Source organism: Lissotriton vulgaris, chromosome 1_1 (assembly GCF_964263255.1).
Source record: "Lissotriton vulgaris chromosome 1_1, aLisVul1.2, whole genome shotgun sequence".
Taxonomy (NCBI): Eukaryota; Metazoa; Chordata; class Amphibia; order Caudata; family Salamandridae; genus Lissotriton; species Lissotriton vulgaris.
Window position 1 is genome coordinate 2,027,260,379 of NC_141685.1, and position 18,773 is coordinate 2,027,279,151.

The 18,773-nt window shown below is 42.8% G+C and overlaps 1 protein-coding gene across 1 annotated transcript in view; it reads left to right on the forward strand.

The window, feature by feature from the left end:
- The window catches only part of LMNTD1 (lamin tail domain containing 1), a 1,301,017-nt gene that overhangs the window by 253,771 nt on the left and 1,028,473 nt on the right, over positions 1-18,773 (forward strand). Inside the window, exon 6 of the mRNA XM_086938753.1 lies at positions 8,674-8,859. Within this exon, the coding sequence (XP_086794879.1) occupies positions 8,674-8,859 (186 nt within the window). The remainder of the gene's footprint in view (positions 1-8,673; positions 8,860-18,773) is intronic.

Sequence of the window (18,773 nt, forward strand, 5' to 3'; positions counted from 1 at the left end):
AGGACCATGTGCTCATGCAAATTTGTGGAAGCCCCCTTGCTATTGTGTGGGTGCAAATTACGAGCCCCGCAAAGAAATCTGTGACTTTTCTGTGCAATAGAAGTCCCCTCGGTGTGCAAATCTTGGGTGGAAATATCCCGTGCAATTAAAGGGACGTTCCTGTAATCTGGATCCAGGAAGTATGTGTTTCACTAGCACTGAACTCTACTCATCTTTCCAGGACATTGGCTTCTGATCAGTTAATAATAAAAAAGATTTGTGTAAAAGCAAACTCGCAAGGAAAAGGGTAGAGGTGTAAATGAATTTGAAGTTGCTTTAATATTCTTTGAAAATAAATGTAATAAAAATTAATTTGTTGAGATTTCCTGTGTAGGGCTGTGTGCAGCATGTTATTTTGCCATACTGTATATCATGGAAGTGGCTTTTAACCACTATGGTGTTTTGATGATAAAATAGTACAAAACTAGTTGGTGCATAATACGTAAAGAGCAAAGCACCAAAGTAGTTAGTAGGCACAAAGCAACAGAATTTCACTTTCAAGTGCCTAAAATAATAAACAAGTATTGGCAAAGCCAATAGGTCTCGCCGATGGGAGACCTATTGGGTTTGTCAATGGAGTGCGGGTGGTGCATGGAGGTCCTCTGAGTGATTGTAGACAGTAGTGGGCTCTCAGTGAAGGAGGCAGTGAAGAACTTGGTAAGACGAAGACAGGGCAGCGGGAGACAGTGAAGGGTTTTGACATTATTACACTCAAAGATAATCAAAGTTAAAAGACGAGCAGATTCATGTTAATTTCGTGCAAACCTGAAGTTCTAATGCAAAAATACTTGTTTACATGCCTCAGGATGGGCACACCCAAGTCAATATGGTCATAAGGCGCTTTCTTCAAATGCTTTTTGTGGGCCAAAAGAGGGGTGTTCCTTCATAAACCGGAGTTGAGCATATACAAAAGATGTAAAATTCTTTTTTTCTAGTGCACAGGTTTATGGAGAAATAATCTGGAAAGCTGATGATTTGATTTTTTTCTTAGGATGAATATTTCGCACATGAAACACAAAGCTGCAAATATCAGTGTCATATCAAGAAATTTCCACTATTGTGAACACAAGCGTGAAGAATGCACTATGGTACTATTGAAATGTAAGAAAGAAGATTAAAATGCAAAGCAGATATATAAAACAGAAATATGTTGCAAAAAAAAGGTTTCCCTGGTAAACTATGTGGGAACATTACATAAGTATGACAAATCTCCAGATATTTTTGGGAGTGGGAAATCTTATTCCAAATCAACCTCCTACTAAACAAATTCTGGAAGCATTAACATTGCCCTAGAAAGGAAAGGAAAAAAATTGATGTCGCCTGTAGAAATGCACACCTGTTTAGAATCAATGCCGCCAGTAGGAAATGTACGCATCTGAACATCGCCCCTGTTGGGAGAGGATTTAGCCTTACGGTTAGAGCGGTCGACCTCGAAGCTGGGGAACCGAGTTCGAGTCTCGGCATCAACGCTAAACGTTCTGTGATTCTGGGCAAATCACTCAATCTCCCCGAGCCTAACAAAAATGAGCAATATGCATTAAATGCATTTATTGGAATTCTTAAAAAATAATTAAGTACCAATGCAAAAATCCAAAATAAAAACTGTTTTCGAGCTTACTGTTTTAAAATATAAAACTACTGCTGATTGACTAGAATATGCAATGTCAAAATGAATCCATCAGTCCTTAGACTCAATTATATCTTACTAACTACAAATGTGTGTCTTTCAATGGACACATTCATATCTTTCTTTCGGTAATGGGTCTCTGGTAAGAGCCTCTGGACGGGGAAGAGAAGTGCTTTAGCTCCTTTCTCAGGGAACAAAAGGCCAACAGTCAGGAAGGGGAGAAGGTTAGCAGAGGTTTTACAGATCAAGAAGAAAAAACTGTGGCAACAAAAAGTAAACTTTTCACCCTTTCCTAGCCGTGAAGAAGCTGGACTCTCAGACAACGCCAAACAACTTCATCCTTCCATACAACTGGACAATCTCTATCGATTGACCACAAATAGAAAACAGAACGGAACATATCTATACAAGAGGGGCAGGCTTATTTACAAATATACATTTGCTGCCTTAACGCACAATAAAAAAACATGCTGTGCCCTACTTTTTCCCTACAAGCACTGTCGATATATCGATGATCCGTTCCTTTGTCACATTTAGAGGCCACATAACTGAGGACATCGCAGCATGTTATTCTTGCACCCCGACTACCCTGAAGCCACGTACTCGGTACTAAGGAAGACCGGTCCATCTGCACCCACTGTTCCCATGTCAGTAGGGTCAGAGCAACAATCGCTAGGAGGCGGCTTTCAGCTGCGCATGAAGCTGCACGGAGGGAACACAATGAATACACAAATCTCTCCAAAGGCTTCACTGAGCGGAATCTCACTAGACGACTCCCCAAACCTCATGCACCGGGGACACAGCTTTATAGCTTGGTCACCAATAATGCACAAATGTTGTAACCATCCCCGCGTTTGCTACAAGACCGTGGTGGCAATCATTAACAAGCGCAGACAAGCACGGTTGTGGAAGTGAAAGAGTTTTATGACCGCGCTGGGTTAATTAGTAACCTGATCCAGGATGGAATGCAGCTGGGCCACACTGCACGCCGCTGCTCGCTACGCTCGCTCCCAAAACCCATAAGCCATGGGAGTGAACGTTCACAGAAAAGGCAGGACATACCCCCTCCTTTGGCCATTTGCATGCTTTCATTTTTGAAAGCCACACGCAAAGGCCAATGGAATGTGTGGGAGGAGTCTCACCCAGACGGAGAAGTTTCTTGGAAGTCTGGAGTGATTCGAAGAGGCCGTCTCTAGCGCAGCGCATGCGCACTGAGATAGGCTCGACCTAAAAAGTATCAAATCAATTGCCAAAGTGAAGTAATTTGGAAAAGGTTTAGTAACCTGGAAGAACATGTATATGAGAAGCCTCAAGATATCCTCACATTGGGATATTTGATCAATGTGTTTAGACCGTTTCAATTTCTAAGGAATGTCTTTCGACAAGATATTAATTCAATGAAGTTTCTAGTGGAGAATGTCTATGAAGCAGTTGACATGATGTGAATAACTTGGCATAATAGGGCATCACATTTAAAGTTATGGACATTTAATTCAGATTAGAAGAAAGGGGATAAAAATGTTTAAGGTCAGTAGAAATAAATAACCAGCTAAGTTTTCAAAATAAGCTATAAATATGTACCTTTTCTCAAGACTGTCAGTAGAAACAATAGTTTGGGGGATATGATAATTGAGTCAACATGTTCCGAACTTCTCAAACCTCGGGACACCATGAATTCAAGGACAAACTATCACTCTGGTCTTTTAGGTGAAATAATCATAACAAATACACCAGAAAAAGGTGATTGGAATTTACACACTCCGATGTCATTTTAATTCTGTATTTTACTACTGATACCTTTCGTCTTTTACCCATTAAATCGAGACATTTTGGTTTTATTTGCTGGTAGTGCACAGTTTGTGCTCCCACCTTTTCAATTGTGGCACTTTGCTTGTTTGCACCTGGTCATCTCAGCGTTTCCGGTCCGTCACGGTATTTTTGTTGCCGATTGTACGGAGAAACGCTGCTCCCTTCCAGTTCCCTCCCACTGAAGCCATCCCCACTTCCGGCAGGCTACCGGGTTAGTGGCGGGATCCCTCCTAAGTATTTAAAAAAGATGCTGCACCGGACGCGTAGTGGATGCGCGCTGGTTTTCTGCCAGGAGCCCCGCTTTCGCCCACTAAGTTGAGGAAATTGGATCTGAAAGGTAATTGCAGAAGCCGTATAAAAGTAGATAATCTTATAGGCCCTACTACCTGTCTTAGGTGCCGAGCTGTGCTTTCCTTTACTGTCTCAGAGCACATAGCATCGACAAAGAAAGGCACTTTCACTGATAACACCATGATAAAAGTGGGACTAATCAGTGCACGGTCCTTAGTTAAAAATGCATTGGGCATTCGAGAGTTAATCGTAGAAAAGGAACTTGACCATCTGTGCATAACGTAAACTTGGCTAAACGAGTGGTGCAATCCAGACATTGTAGCTGCACTCCTAGAGGGGCAGCTAGAGAAGGGGGGTTGGCTATCATTTATCAGGATTCACTATAATGTAAAAACTTTGATCTCCACTCGCTTAAGGGACCAGAAAGCCTCGGGTTCTGCTTTACAATAAACGCTTCTCTCTCTTTCACCGGCACACTGGTCTATTGTCCATGGGGCTCCGGTGTAACGTTCTTAGACTCCCTAGGGGAAACAAATAGCCACTTTTTGCTTAGATACGCTAATTTTACCATCCTTGGAGATTTTAATCTCTATCTGGAAAATGGTAATGAACCAGGGGTGGCTACCTTCATGGAAATAATGAGCCCACTTGGATAAGGCCAACTAGTAGGCTCACCAACACATCGGGCTGGGCTCACACTTGACTGGGTCTGTACTAATTTTCTCCTTCTTTCAACACTCCGATATGGTCAGACCATGACTTTATTCCCCTGAATATCACAATACCCAACACTTCCCATATTGCTAAGAAGGCCGCCGCCACACAGCCTAGGCATAAGTGGTTCCAGTTAGCTTCCAACCCTATGTTAGACAACATTGCACAGGGACATACCCCAGCTCACACCGGGAACCCCACAGAGGACTCGTACAATTTCCATACTTGGATGACAATAATAAGTGATGAGTTAATCCCACTGAAACCTCCCAGGAAGATAGGCAAAATCAAATTGCATAAAGATCCCTGATTTACACCAGATTTACCTAACCAAAGCCTCCACTGCAAGCAACTAGAACGCAGGTGGAGAAGAACCTATGATACGGTAGACAGGCAAGCCTTTACAATAAGTGGGAAACAATATCAGACCTCCATTAAAATAGCAAAAAGAGATTATTAGCATAACAAAATAGTGGAGGCTAATCATGATCAAAAATCAATTTTTTCGCTTGTAAAGTCCTTCACTGATCCACAAGCAATGTGTAAAGAAATTCCCCCCTCTCAGACCCTCTGTAAGGAAATCGCATCTTACTTCGGTAATAAGATTAAGCTCATTCAAAAGGACTTTGGTGCAGTTATGCCACAAGAACCAGACACCGATCAGGAATTGGTGGCTACGGATAGTAGACCTTCCCTGCAAGTTTTCCAACCTGCTTCATTGAAGTACACAGTCAGCAATTGCAGCCTGTAAATCGGGCTCACCAGTAGACGCCTGTTCCCCCTCAATCATACATCAAATACTTACCACCGTCAATCCAGGGATTAATCACATTGTAAATTCTTCACTACTCACTGGCGTAGTTCCTGACGAATGGAAACTTGCCATTGTGAAACCCTTAAAGGAAAAGCAGAATGCAGATAGCTCCAATCTCTCAAATCTTTGTCCAATATCTTTGTTACCAATGTTGGGAAAGATTACGGAAAGAATGGTCTACAAAGAGCTGTCAAATTTCTTTGAAACGTTTAGGTTACTACACCCACACCAGTCAGGATTCCACCCAAAGCATTCTACAGAGTTCGCCTTATTAGAAATATCAGATACACTGAAATTAATTGCAGACAAAGGCAGGAAAGCAGTATTAATCCTGCTCGATTTGTCTGCCGCTTTTTATACTGTTTCCCATGATATTCTTTTGGCCCGATTAAAATCTAGCGGTATCTCGAATACTGTCCTGACCTGGATCAAATCTATCTTGTCCAACCGTAGGCAAGATGTTTCTCTAGGAGCCTTTTCTTCCCCCCAAACGGTCTATTACAGCAGGAGTGCCTCACGGCTCTTCTCTTAGCCCGCTCCTGTTTCAAATATATATGTTCCCTCTAATCTCCCTCATTTCATCATTTGGGATTTAAGTTACATCGTATGCTGATTATACTCAGCTGATTCTATCCCTTGAGAAAGATTTCGCCACTGCAAAAGCAAAGTTTAAGCTTTGCTTTTCAGCAGTCATTCAGTGGATGAAATATAACCATCTCAGGTGTAACACGGACAAAACGGAGATCCTTTTGATAGGGAAAGATAATCCGTTTCAACCTAGGACATGGTGGCTGGAAGATGCAACAGCCTCCCTTCAACTGTCGAAGTAGCAAAAAATCTGGGAGTACTATTTGATGAGTCTCTTTTAAACCTCATGCACTGAAAGTGGCAGAGACCTGTTTTGGCCTAATCCAAACTTTAAAAAAATTCTTTGATCTGATCCCCCCTATCAGCCAGGAAGACAGTAGCCCTGGCCTGTATTCTTTCATGCTTAGACTATTGTAACAGCCTCTTTGAGGGGGATCAACAAAGCTACACTGAAGAGATTACTGGTGGTCCAGCACGCAGCAACTCGGTTGGTCCTGAAACTTCCTCGCAGAGTGTCTGCATTGGCGGCTCCGTAATCTCTCCACTGGCTCCCTTTACATAAGATAATTTTATTTAAAATTCTCTTAATTACTTTTAGAGCTGCAAATAAACAGGGACCAACCTATCTTTCATCAAGATTCACCCCGTACACCACAACCAGGAACCTGAGATCCTCTTAGGCTCACTTCCTTAAAACTCCGTTTCAGATGCAAAACCTGGGGAGGAAAATCAGCAACAGTTCTAGGCACGAAATCTTGGAACTTCATGCCAGTTAAATTGAGATCCTTAGAAACAGAAAAACAGTTTAGGAAGGCATTAAAGACCTCGATTGTCAGAATATCAGATGAAGTCTGCCACCTTATATTGGTTCCGCTTCCTCTGCTGTGCATGCCCTTAACTCTATAGCGCCAGGATGCTCCTTTCGGAGTGACGGTACGCGCTCTATAAGTTTCTGATTCATTTATTAATTCATGTCCATGAATGTGAAACTTTCCTAACATAGGTTTTATTCATGAGAACATGAATGATACAATCAAACAATAAAGGAATTTCATGCAATATTTCAGATATAAAAAAAATACTTAGATTTAGGGGGCTTTGATTTAAGGCACTTCTTTTTAAAACATCACATACTGTGTTTACAAGAAAAATGGCACACAGAAGATTCTGCAATCAAAGCTTTTGGTACACATGAACAACAAACACTGTCCTGTAATAAGGGGTTGTGTATTAGTGGTTTGATGATGCTTTTAGCATCCACCAACCTCACACCCAACACTTGGACTCTGCCATCTGTGTGTCCTGCCATTCCAAGTGGTGCCACCCCAGTCCTGGACTCTTTGAAGTTGCTTCAGGTTGTATGGGCCTGAAGGTGCCCTACCAGCTCACCTGTGGATTCAGCAGAACCGATGCGTCTCCTCCTCAGCACAGCGCATCTCCTGCAGAACCAGTGCATTGGTTCTGTTGTGGGACACATTGCCGTCAGAAACAAGGCATTGCCTGTGCTGTGTGGACTTTGCCAAAGCACGGACTTCACATCACCTACAGCTTCCCATCGGACCCGCTCCGCGTGATGCATCTCCATGCAAGGACCTTGCATTGCAGTTCACAGTTCCCCCAGAACTGCCCCTGCATGACGCATGTCCTTGCCCGCACCTTGCATCGCCTCTGCTGTGCGACCCATCTCAACACGGGTCTTCACATTTACACATTGCCTCTAATTTAAGCCTGATTGCGCTGTGCCAAGCTAACAGAGGGTTCAGCGCAGGTTAATTTGGTTGCACCGTCACCCTAAAAGGATAGTGGTTGCTGCTGGAGTAGGGTTTTACCCCTTCAAACAACAACCCAATTTCTCACAGGTTGTATAGCAAATGTTTAGGAATATTTAAGTAGGCACTGTCAGCGTAATCAAGTCTTGTACTGACCAAGAATACTATTACCTAGTATCTATAACCAAAGCTCATATACCTAAATGGTTTATTCAGGGGGACAATCCTGACATAATGCTGCACAAAATATAGAAAGGAGCAAGCTAGGTGTGGTCATCAGAATCCATAAGAACTTCCAGGTTTGTTTTTACCTTAGCTACCAGTGAAGGAGTAAATGAGATGGCCCAGTTCCCTAGACCATGATCTCATTTCGAACGAGTTTATTTTGGGATAGATGGTGCTCCTCTCGTGTTTGCTGGTAGGCATCCTAAAAACTGTTTTGATCGTACAGGGAAGATAGTAGGATGTGAGCATAAGCCACATGTTGTCAGCATAATTCTATCAGCGCGTCACACAGGAGTGATGCAATTGATGATTTTACCATTAATAAACTTTAATAGCTATAATTACTTGAATATTGTGGAGTATACTTTTACAAAGGCCCTTACAAATTTACACTAATCATATTAAATCATGGAGTAATAATGGAATAGATATTGTAAATTAAGCCACTAGTCAAAAATTCAAGTATTGGATGGACTGATGTTTCTGTGTATGATATTGGACCATCTAATTTGCATCTGTATATCATTTGCACACTAAACTGTGTTTATCATCATGATGAAATCCAAACACTTTGGAAGCAAAGCGCTATTTTTGTTTATGTTTGCCAGTTGTCTTGAATAGATAATATTTTTAGCAATGCTTCACAAAGCCTTATGGACCTACAAACAAGGCAATGTATAAAATGACTAAGCATCGACTAACACCGTATAGCATTTTCTCTGTGATTTTAGCAGTTGGTTTCAATGGAACACTATCTGAGTGGGTGTAACACTTAGTTGTCTTTTAACTGATGGTAGGAATCCCAAGAAATGAGAGAGAGGGTTGCTCGCTCTGAGATGCTCATACTCCAGTTAGAAGAGAAGTTGCGTGCCGTAAGCAGGCCAGATCCAGTCCTCATTGAAACGGTGCAGAAGATCCAGGAGTCCAGCGAAGCGGAGATGAAGAGATTCCAGGAGGAGACAGAACATGTCTACAACCAAAATGTAAGTCAAGAAGTGCTCTGTTTTCGAGGACTACTATCTTGTAATGTCTGTCTCGTGTGTAATAAAGGCTTTAATAAGAGAGCCAATGGGAAATGAATAAAGAAATTAGATGTAACGATATACTTCACTATTTTGATATGAAATTCTTTCATGTATGTTATGAAGGTTACATTTCCTGGCACACATTGATATATATTTCAGTCACAATATTACAGTAATGCTTTGCAGTGCATCATATTCTGAGCCTCTTTCCATTCATTGTGGGATTTACATCAGCCTGTAATGCATGGTGAGTGGGAGTTATATTTAATTCGTAGATTTAGTTTTTAAAGGCCTGCCGTAGCTTGCTATTGTTTAATAGGCTAATGTGAAAGTAAAGTAATTTACATCACATACATTTTAATTAGAATTGCAAACTTTCAGACATATGCAGATTTATGGAACTAAACATCATTGTGCTTTTAAGGGAATGTAACATAAACCTGACATTTTAAAAGCCAAATAGCCCAAAAAGATGGTTAGAAGGCAGTAAGGTCATTCCTAATGCATACCAAGTTAAAGGGATTTATCACCTTCAAAAGCATTCTTAATATTATGCGTAAAATCAAAGCACTATTTTCAGGAAATCGTGTTGTCCACATGGGCTGTACTTATTGTGAAACTTGGGTGCAGATGTACTCATTTTTCATGCAATGCAGTGACATTTTTTGTGCTATTTTGCACTGCACACGAGGGGAAACATAGCACATAGCCATACCTAATAATGATTAACCTGATGCTGCTACTGCATCCCCTTCACTGGCACTCTAATTTAGCTGCCCTGCATGACTCACAACCTCACACCACAGTGCAGAGGTGTGTATGTCAGTAGCAGCTCTTGGAGGGAGTGCTGCGGGGAGGTGGGGTGGGGCGGGGAAGGGGCACGGTGGGGGGTAGTAAACGGCATACGGCCGATCGGAGTTAGGTACAGAAATAAATAAATAAAACAAATTAAATTGCGCACGCTGGAAACCTTTTAATCTATACTAGCCTATTGTATAAGGAGACCTACTTCTGATCAATAAAAATGGCCTCGTTGATATGAAGCCCAATGTACCCCAATATAGGCCTAGGTAGTTACACAACCTTTTACCTACATCTGTCCTACCATTGTTCTACCATTGTTCTACATAATGGGTCTGGCGCTGACCTTTTGCCTAGTTAGGTGCTACATGACTGTTGTGTGGTTTTCTCCAAAAACTAACCTCATGTATTATGCATGAGAATTCTCAGTATCACAGCAGGATTACCATCTTCTACATAATAACTCTGTATAAGGGTCACCTCTATCGTCATCCTTGCCCGACATGCCCATAGTACACTTCTAGGGTACCTTCGGGTATATAAGCACTGCATCTTCGCTGGACAAACCAGAGTAAAAAAGACTTCCATGCTGACACTCTGACGCGAGGTGCTGAGGTCCATGCACACAGACACTCCAGCACGGAGTGGTCTGACATTCCTTGCGGGGTCCTTTGCGCTCTCACATCGGGCAATGGGGTTGGCTCTGTCCTAAGCGATTCTTGGCTTTACACCTACATGCATGCTAGGTACATTTGGGTACATCTAGTTAGGGTTTGCATCGTAGGAGTACGCAGTATCACTGTCATGTATCCATATGCCTGCATAAATTCATTGTTTTACCACTATGGAAGAATTCTACCTTTTCTATACTCTGCTGGTGCTTATAACTGTATATATCGGTTTCTGTCTCATGGGTGTTGTAGCACAGGTATTTTATACTGGAATGATGCTGGTTCAATAAATACTTGTTGAAAACATCTCCATTGTTTATTCTGTGTATCTCTCTGAGACAAAATGAGCATGAGTGACTGAGCAAAAAGTATTGTACAATTTCCACGATCCCTTAGGGCTCAGGGCTGTCATGTTAGATAGTTGCCAGAAACTATTGCTCCTTGGTAAGGCTGGGGGCTTATAGTGGCACTGTGAGCTAGCTGGTCTACAGACTAACATATCCTTTGGGGATGTCTGGAATCAGTCTGGACACCAAACCCTTAGTTTACGTTGTCTAAACTCACACATGCTAGATAGATTTGTAGGAACTACACGACAAAGCTACTAACAACTATTTTTACTACTGTGACCATATCCATGTAGAATTTAATGACCACCCTGCGCAAGATTAACAGTAGTAACTACACATCAAATCACAGGCAACGTTACCAAAAGTCATGTCACATAATTTTTTTATCAGTCAGAAGGAAATACCATCAGCAGTAAGTTTCCATAACCAAGCATGAATTGTCATTTAACTAATAACTTTATGTATTGTTTGGAAATTGATTCATTTTGTCCTCAAACATCAGCTTATCAGTTTCGTAAAATATTGTTCTATGAAAGTCAAATGTTTCATTTTGATAAATAATCTGATTTCCAACCAATAAAAGCTTGTAATTTTCCGAACCACTCCAAAAAAACACTATTTCGAAATACCAATGATTATTTTCAGTAGAAGACGTTCCCAACTTTTATCTTGTCATTTTCTTCAAGTAAGCACATGTATCACTGCCTCTCATTAGATTATGCCTTACTTGGCAAGATATTGCCATCAGATAGCAAGGGTGGTCTTTGTTGTTTTAGTGATGGACTACATGTTGTCAAGAATGTCCCAAAAACGTACCGATTGGCTAATATTATTTCAGAGGAGAAACACCGATTAACTAATAAAATTCATTTTTTTAAATTGAATTTCAGAAGTTATTTAGTGTGTTCTCTGTCAGACTAGCCAAGGAAACATACCCAGCTATTAATTTAATTTACTCTGAAATGATTTCAAATATAACATTTTTATTTTATCGCCAAATATTTGCAGAATGTATTATGATTATGCAAGTTAAACGCGCAGACATGAATATGTATATGGTGTATGAGAATCAAATGCTTGATATGTTCTTGGTAAAGGTGTGTAAAATGTTTATAATTTGCTTTTGCATTATTTTTTTATTTTAGATAAATTACACAAAGTTATGCATAATTACACAAAATAAAAATCCACCGTTTTGCTCTGTAGTTCATCGTAAAATGCGATCTTGCATCAATTTTTAAAGGAAGGGCACATTGCAAGCTAAAAAATAGAGTGAAAAACAAGCTGCCCACAACAGCTGCCCGCCTTCTGATTGTTCAATTGTTCCTGCTATGATGTCCTGTAAGCACCAGCATAATTACAGAATGTGGTGTAATGGTGTAATTTTGTGAATTTGACATAATGGCAAAACATGAATTCCCCCATTTATTCGAATTACACTGGCATAATTTAAATTTCGCCCAGGCATAATTCTTGATTTCATAATACCCTGTTTGCAAAATCTGGTTCTCTTCATCACAGACCTACCAACATTTTAAAAGCAAGATCTAATTTTCCATGATCAGGGATACTGTTGATCTGCTGCTGTGTCAGCCTTCACTACCGTCCTAACCTCACTCATAAAAAATACATGCCAATGGCAAATGCCAGCACTTTCATTGAAGAAATATGCTTTTTCAGGGACTGCCGGTCCTAATCTACACAAAGTACTGCTGACACTGTGCTGATGCTTATCTTTCTCAAATATTTTTCTGGAAAATAGCTTTCTGTGTGTCAATCAAATTATCAGTCTGTATTATTACAGATTATGAATTATACACACCAAAGACACAGGAAAAATTATCCACATGTATTTACATTAATCCCCCCAAATGATAATCCTTATTAAAATTCTAGCAATTATGAATCAACAAGTACAATTTGTAATAATTATTTGTAGTGTTAATTCCAGAAAAGATTTCATTACTATAAATTAGGGTCTTCAAGCACAAAATGAACAAAAAAGAAATACGGCACAGATTAACAAAACAATCATTCTGTACAGTAACTGAAAGTGCTGCATTGCGTGAGGGAGAGAGAGCAGAACAGAGCTATGTCTACTAAGACAGGGTGCTGTTCTCCCTTCACTATTGCGCTTTAAGCTACTCTTTGTCAATGCACAACCTTGCTCCATAGGACAAAGGTGTGTGCATTATGTAAGGAATACCTTTTGTACTGGAAGGGGACCCTTATAATTCAAAAACTGTCCTTTGGCAGTTTTCTTGCATTGTTTGTGTGCTGTACGCATGCAAAGTAGGGCAAGCATTGGCAAAGCCAACAAATCTCATCTGTGCAAGAGCTATTAGCTTTGTCAATGTGTTGTAGCCATGTTTGTCGTCTTGGCTTTTTGAACACGTTCATCCTAGTGGTGAAGAAAGTTCCATGTCAATGAATACACCCAGATTAAGCGCTCTATCTACAGGGGTTGGATAACCCTGTTCCGCAGGCCAGGGTAGAGAGAAGGCACTGGGGTGATTCGTTCCAGAGAAGGCATTTCTCTTTTGTTATCATTAAAACACAGTTCATTGTTCTGCATCCATCTGTGTACCTGAGGGCGACCTAGGCCAGGTTGGAATGGTTGTCAGGTTCGTCTTCAAGCTTGATGTGGAGCTGAATGACATTTGTAAAAATGTTATACCCCAGCTTGTGAGAGCCAAGGACGGTAGAGATGAGCCATGTATATATTGGAAACTAGAGGGTACAGTGTTGAGCCCTGGGAGATCTTGCATGTGATACCAGCTCATTTGTAGAGGACATGGTGTGTATGATCTAGCAAGAAAAAGGTGAGCCATTCCAGCACTGTCCCACTAAAAGCACCAATGTAGACAGTCTTTTGATGAGTGCCTCGGAGATCAAGCAAGATAAATGTGCATGGACGACGCTGGTCCTGAGAATTGAGGATTTATTTGCTTATGTCTGGTAGAGCGGTCTCTGTGCCACTATGGGTCTGAAGCATAATGGATGTCGCTTGGCACTTGTCAGGTGAATAGTTTTCAAGAAGGCAGACATTTGGGGTTGATGATGATTTTGAATGCATCACATGGAAGGTTGGAAATGGGTCTACAGTTTGCTAAGTCATCAGGATCAGTGGTGTTTTTCTTTAGTATGTGTGTGATGAAGACATATTAGAGGGCCTTAGAAATGGTTCTTTGGGACAGTGAATAGTTGATTAGTCTGGTGATCATCGGTGCGAATGCTGGGAGGCCCAGGTTGATGACTTTCTTATTACTGAGATTCCTACAGATTTCATTGATGTAACCATGATGTTGATTATGGTGGATTCAGAGACAAGTTTAAAGCCAAAATGGGACTACGCCATGAATATTCGGGGTTGGGGAGGTTTGACTCAGAAAACTGTGTTACATCAGAGGGTATGCAAGCTTAAAAGGTTTTTATCTTATGGGTAAATGCAGACAAAAATTTGTTGTAGATATCTGAGAAAGCCGAAGGCAACATCGGAGAGGGTTTACATGAGACCATTTCCTTGTAAATCTAGAATACTTCTTGGGTAACTTCCACTACGAACCAGCCAAAGAAGCTGAACCGCACTATAAACAACCGCCTCGGACATCTGCTCTGTCAAGATGAAGTCTTCCCAACCCTCTCTTTTACTGATAAACCATGGGTTTCTTAAACTGAATGACATCACAGCCGAATGGCCAGAATCTAGTCTACGAGACCTAACCAGGGTCTCAATCCCTAGATACCCTTGGTAGATCACTCCAGTACACAGTGATTCACTATGAATTTCTACTGACTGCTCAATAATAAGACACCTGTGCATTGTATGTTCTATTTTCTGGGAGAAGCTCTGCACCCTCTGGATGGCTACTCCACAGAAGAGTGTTGGAAATATGTGTCAGTTCCAAATGCTCAAGGAGATTAGCGCGCCTACCTCTCGTTCTATTAGTTACGTCCAAGTGCGGGGAACACTGAAGGGCCCCACATCAAACATTTTGAGATTACCATACCTTGCATAATGTCCAAGATGTCTGATTTCCAACCTCAATGACCCATTCACTCAGAGAGACATCACATCCATGCAACCAGAGGCAGTTTAACCCAAATAATGTCTCTCAGACACATCTGGGCTGACATCCAGTAACTTCCATCCCTCCACCATCATGCTATGGAGGATATCCTATCTCCCCACCTCTTTGTCAATCAATCAATCAATCAATCAAACACTACTTGTAAAGCCCGGCTTTCACCTGTGAGGGTATCCAAGTACTAAGTTGCTGGGTTCAGTCAAAGAGCCAGGTCTTGAGTCTCTTCTTAAAGTTAGTCAGCAAGAGTGAAGTTCGGAGGGGGAGTGGGAGGGCGTTCCAGGATCTGGTTCCGAGGTGGGAGAAAGAGTGGGCCCACTTTGCCTACGGCGTATGTGCGGTGTCTGTACGAGGGTGAGGTTTCTGAATGGTTGGTGGTAGATGTGAATATCATTGACTGCTTGCGGCCGACATCAATCAGTAGGGCTATCATTTATATACCATAAACACCTGTGGCCTGGCTCAGCCTATAGAATGCATACAAAACATCATGCAATATCTCAATGGGCAGTCTCACACTCATTTGAGGATAAGGGCTCCCCAAAACAGTTCAAAGTTGACTCCATGACACTGGGAATTGTTCCAGTCCTAGGCTTACCGTTTATAATTAATTGTTTGTAGGATTCTAAACCTAAGTGGTTCGGTGTAACTGCATTAAGACTGCAACTCCCAGAATGCTGTTTTTTTGTAAAATGAAAGTCCCGGTCTGGGAATGTGAGCTCCTTGTGACATGCTCTTCAGGTAATCCTGCTCACACACTGTTGGAAATGATTCTGAATGCCAGTGGTTCAAGGAATATTAGCTTTGTTTGTCAGATCTTATCAGCTCCCTCACAGAAAACAAATATATATGCACCAGTGCCTCATACGGTGTCATGTTTATCTGGAGTTCTTGATTTCAGGTTCTAACCTGCACCATCTTGCAGCCTGCCCTGGCGGATATATACTGATTTGCACGGAATAGTCGCTGCTTTTTCTAAAGCACCGCTGGCCATTGGACTGCAATACACCCATAAATTAACAACTAAACACGCACTGCCGAGCTGGGTGGGCAGAGGTGGGGCGTAGTTAGTTTACTATAGGGCTGTATTTTCTGACATAAATGCATACGATACAAGTAACAAAAATTCGAAAATCAGAAATTCGTTGTGCCAGTTCAATTAATATGAAAGCGATTATTTGTACGTGGGATTATACAGAGAGTGTACAGAGCTACATATGTTCTTCATTTGGGAAGCAGATATCGCATATGTTTTGTAAACGGAAATTATTTAGTAGTAGGGTTGCCAACTGGCATGGGTGCAAATTCAGGACGGTGAGTGTAAAAAATCAGGACAGGGGTCAAAACTCAGGACAAAAAGTCGGGACAACAGGTATGCTTTGCAGACACATCAGTAGATGTCATGCAATAGTGTATAAATAAATAGGCAAGGAACATAAATACAAGTCACTTCTCTTGCTCATGCCTAATCACTGCTCCTGCCCCGTCACTTCTCCTGCCCCGTCACTTCTCCTGCCCCGTCACTTCTCCTGCCCCGTCACTTCTTCTGCCCCGTCACTTCTTCTGCGCCATCACTTCTCCTGCCCTTCACCACTCATGCCCGTTCACTGCTCCTGCCCTTTCACTGCTTCTGTCCAGTCAGTACTCCTGCTAATGATTGATCACTGCTCCTGCCTCGTCACTTTCCCTGCCCCTCACTTCTTCTGCCTCCTCACTTCTGCTGCCTCGTCACTTCTGCTGCCTCGTCACTTCTGCTATCTTGTCACTTCTCCTTTCCTGTTCACCGCTCCTGCCCGTTCACCGCTCCTGCCCGTTCCATCACCTCTCCTGCCCCATTACCATTCCTGCCCTTCACTGCTCCTGCTTATGCCTAATCACCTCTCCTGCCCAATCACCTCTCCTGCCCAGTCACCTCTCCATCCCTGTCGCCTCTCCTTCCCTCTCGCCTCTTCTTCCCTCTCGCCTCTTCTTCCCTGTAATTTCTCCTGCCCCTTCTCTTGCCCTGTCCCTTCTCCTGCCCCATCACTTCTCCTGCCCCGTCACTTCTCCTGCCCCGTCACTTCTCCTGCCCCGTCACTTCTCCTGCCTTGTCACTTCTCCTGCCCCATCACTGCTCCTGCCCCATTCACTGCTCCTGCCCCATTCACTGTTCCTGCCTCATTCCCTGTTCCTGCCCCATTCCCTGTTCCTGCCCCATTCACTGTTCCTGCCCCGTTCACTGCTCCTGCCCCGTTCACTGCTACTGTAATTTCATCACTCCTGCCCTGGTTACCGCTCCTGCTCATGCCTAATCACCGCTCCTACCCGGTCACTTCTCCTGCTTCATCACTTCTTCTGCCCCAGCACCTCTTGTGCCCCAGCACCTCTTGTGCCCTGTCACCTCTTCTGCCCTGTCACCTCTTTTGCCCCGTCACCTCTCCTGCCCAGTCACTTTTTCTGCCCCGTCACCACTCCTGCCCCGTCACTTTTTCTGCCCCGTCACTTTTCCGGCCCCTCACTTTTCCTGCCTGTCACTTTTTCAGCCCCGTCAAAGCTCCTGCCCGTTCACTGCTCTTGCCCGTTCACTGCTCTTGTCCGGTCAGCATTCCTGCTCATGCGCGATCACTTTTCCTGTCCCATCACATCTCCTGCCCCGTCTGCTCTATCCGTTTACTGCTCCTGCATGGTTACCGCTACTGCTCATGCCTAATCGCCGCTCCTGCCCGTCACTTCTCCTGCCCCGTCACTTCTCCTGCCCGGTCACCTCTCTTGCCACATCACCTCTCCTTTCCTGTCGCATCACCGCTCCTGTCCTGTCACTGCTTCTGCCCCATCACCTCTCCTGCCCTGTCACCTCTCCTGCCCTGTCACCTCTCCTGCCCTGTCACATCTCCTGCCCCATCACTTCTCCTGCCCCTCACCTCTCCTACCCCATCCCCTCTCCTTTCCTGTCGCCTCTTCTGTCCCGTCACTGCTCCTGCCCTGTTCACTCTGTGTACAACATTGACAAATTACACAAGGGGCAAGCTCCCGACAGTACTCTGGGGAAAGCTCCTCTGTAATCATGAACTACGATCTCACTGGCACATGATATACTAAAGGCAGAGGGCGGGAGCATTGTCATTCGAATGGGAATAATCAGCCTCAATCAGAATGACAATGGGCCTGCCCACTGTCTGTGAGAGCTCAGGGAGGGGCTGCTGCAGCCTCTGGAGTTCAACATAGAAGTGCGAGCTGGCCCCTGAGAACTTTTAATCTCTTGGGGCTTCTTGCAGGGAACACTGTAATTAATGTCCAAAATTAAGGACAAAAGGCGTCCGTAAAAGGAATGATTACGGACAATGGACATCACACCAAAATGACGGACAGTCCGTGAAATGTATGGACGGTTGCTCATCCTATTTAGTAGAATTATTCATTTGGCAACCTATATACAGGTGCATCTGGGTCTACGTGTGGAGAATGCTGTGCTTTGGGGTAAAGTGAGACACTACTGGAACAAATCGTCATAGTGAACACAGACATACATTCCGGTGTAAATGATGATGGAAGCACGCTTGCTCATCCTTTGCGTTCGGCTGATGTGGTGCCCAAACCAAGACGGAAGAGATGGAGAGGCTCTTCCTTCTCTGCACTGGCTGCCACTGGTTGGATTTCTCTTCACTTGCACCTTCATGCAACCAGGGATGCTGGCTCTTTCAAGCATTGCTTAAGGAACTGGTTATTTAATGGTGCCTTTTAACTTTCTCTTCTTGTACTGTTCAGTGGTTACAATAGATATAGCGTTAGGGCACTCTACAAAGCAGACGTAAGCTATACAAGTGCTATATGATTTGATTTCAAATAATTTCTTGACCAACTCACTGCACAGAACACACTCTAGATTTCATATTTGTACCTGCACTTTTAGTTTCTTTGATGCACTCACATGAAAGTACCTAAACATACTATGTGGACAGTTCCTTACAGAAATGGTACTGTCAGGG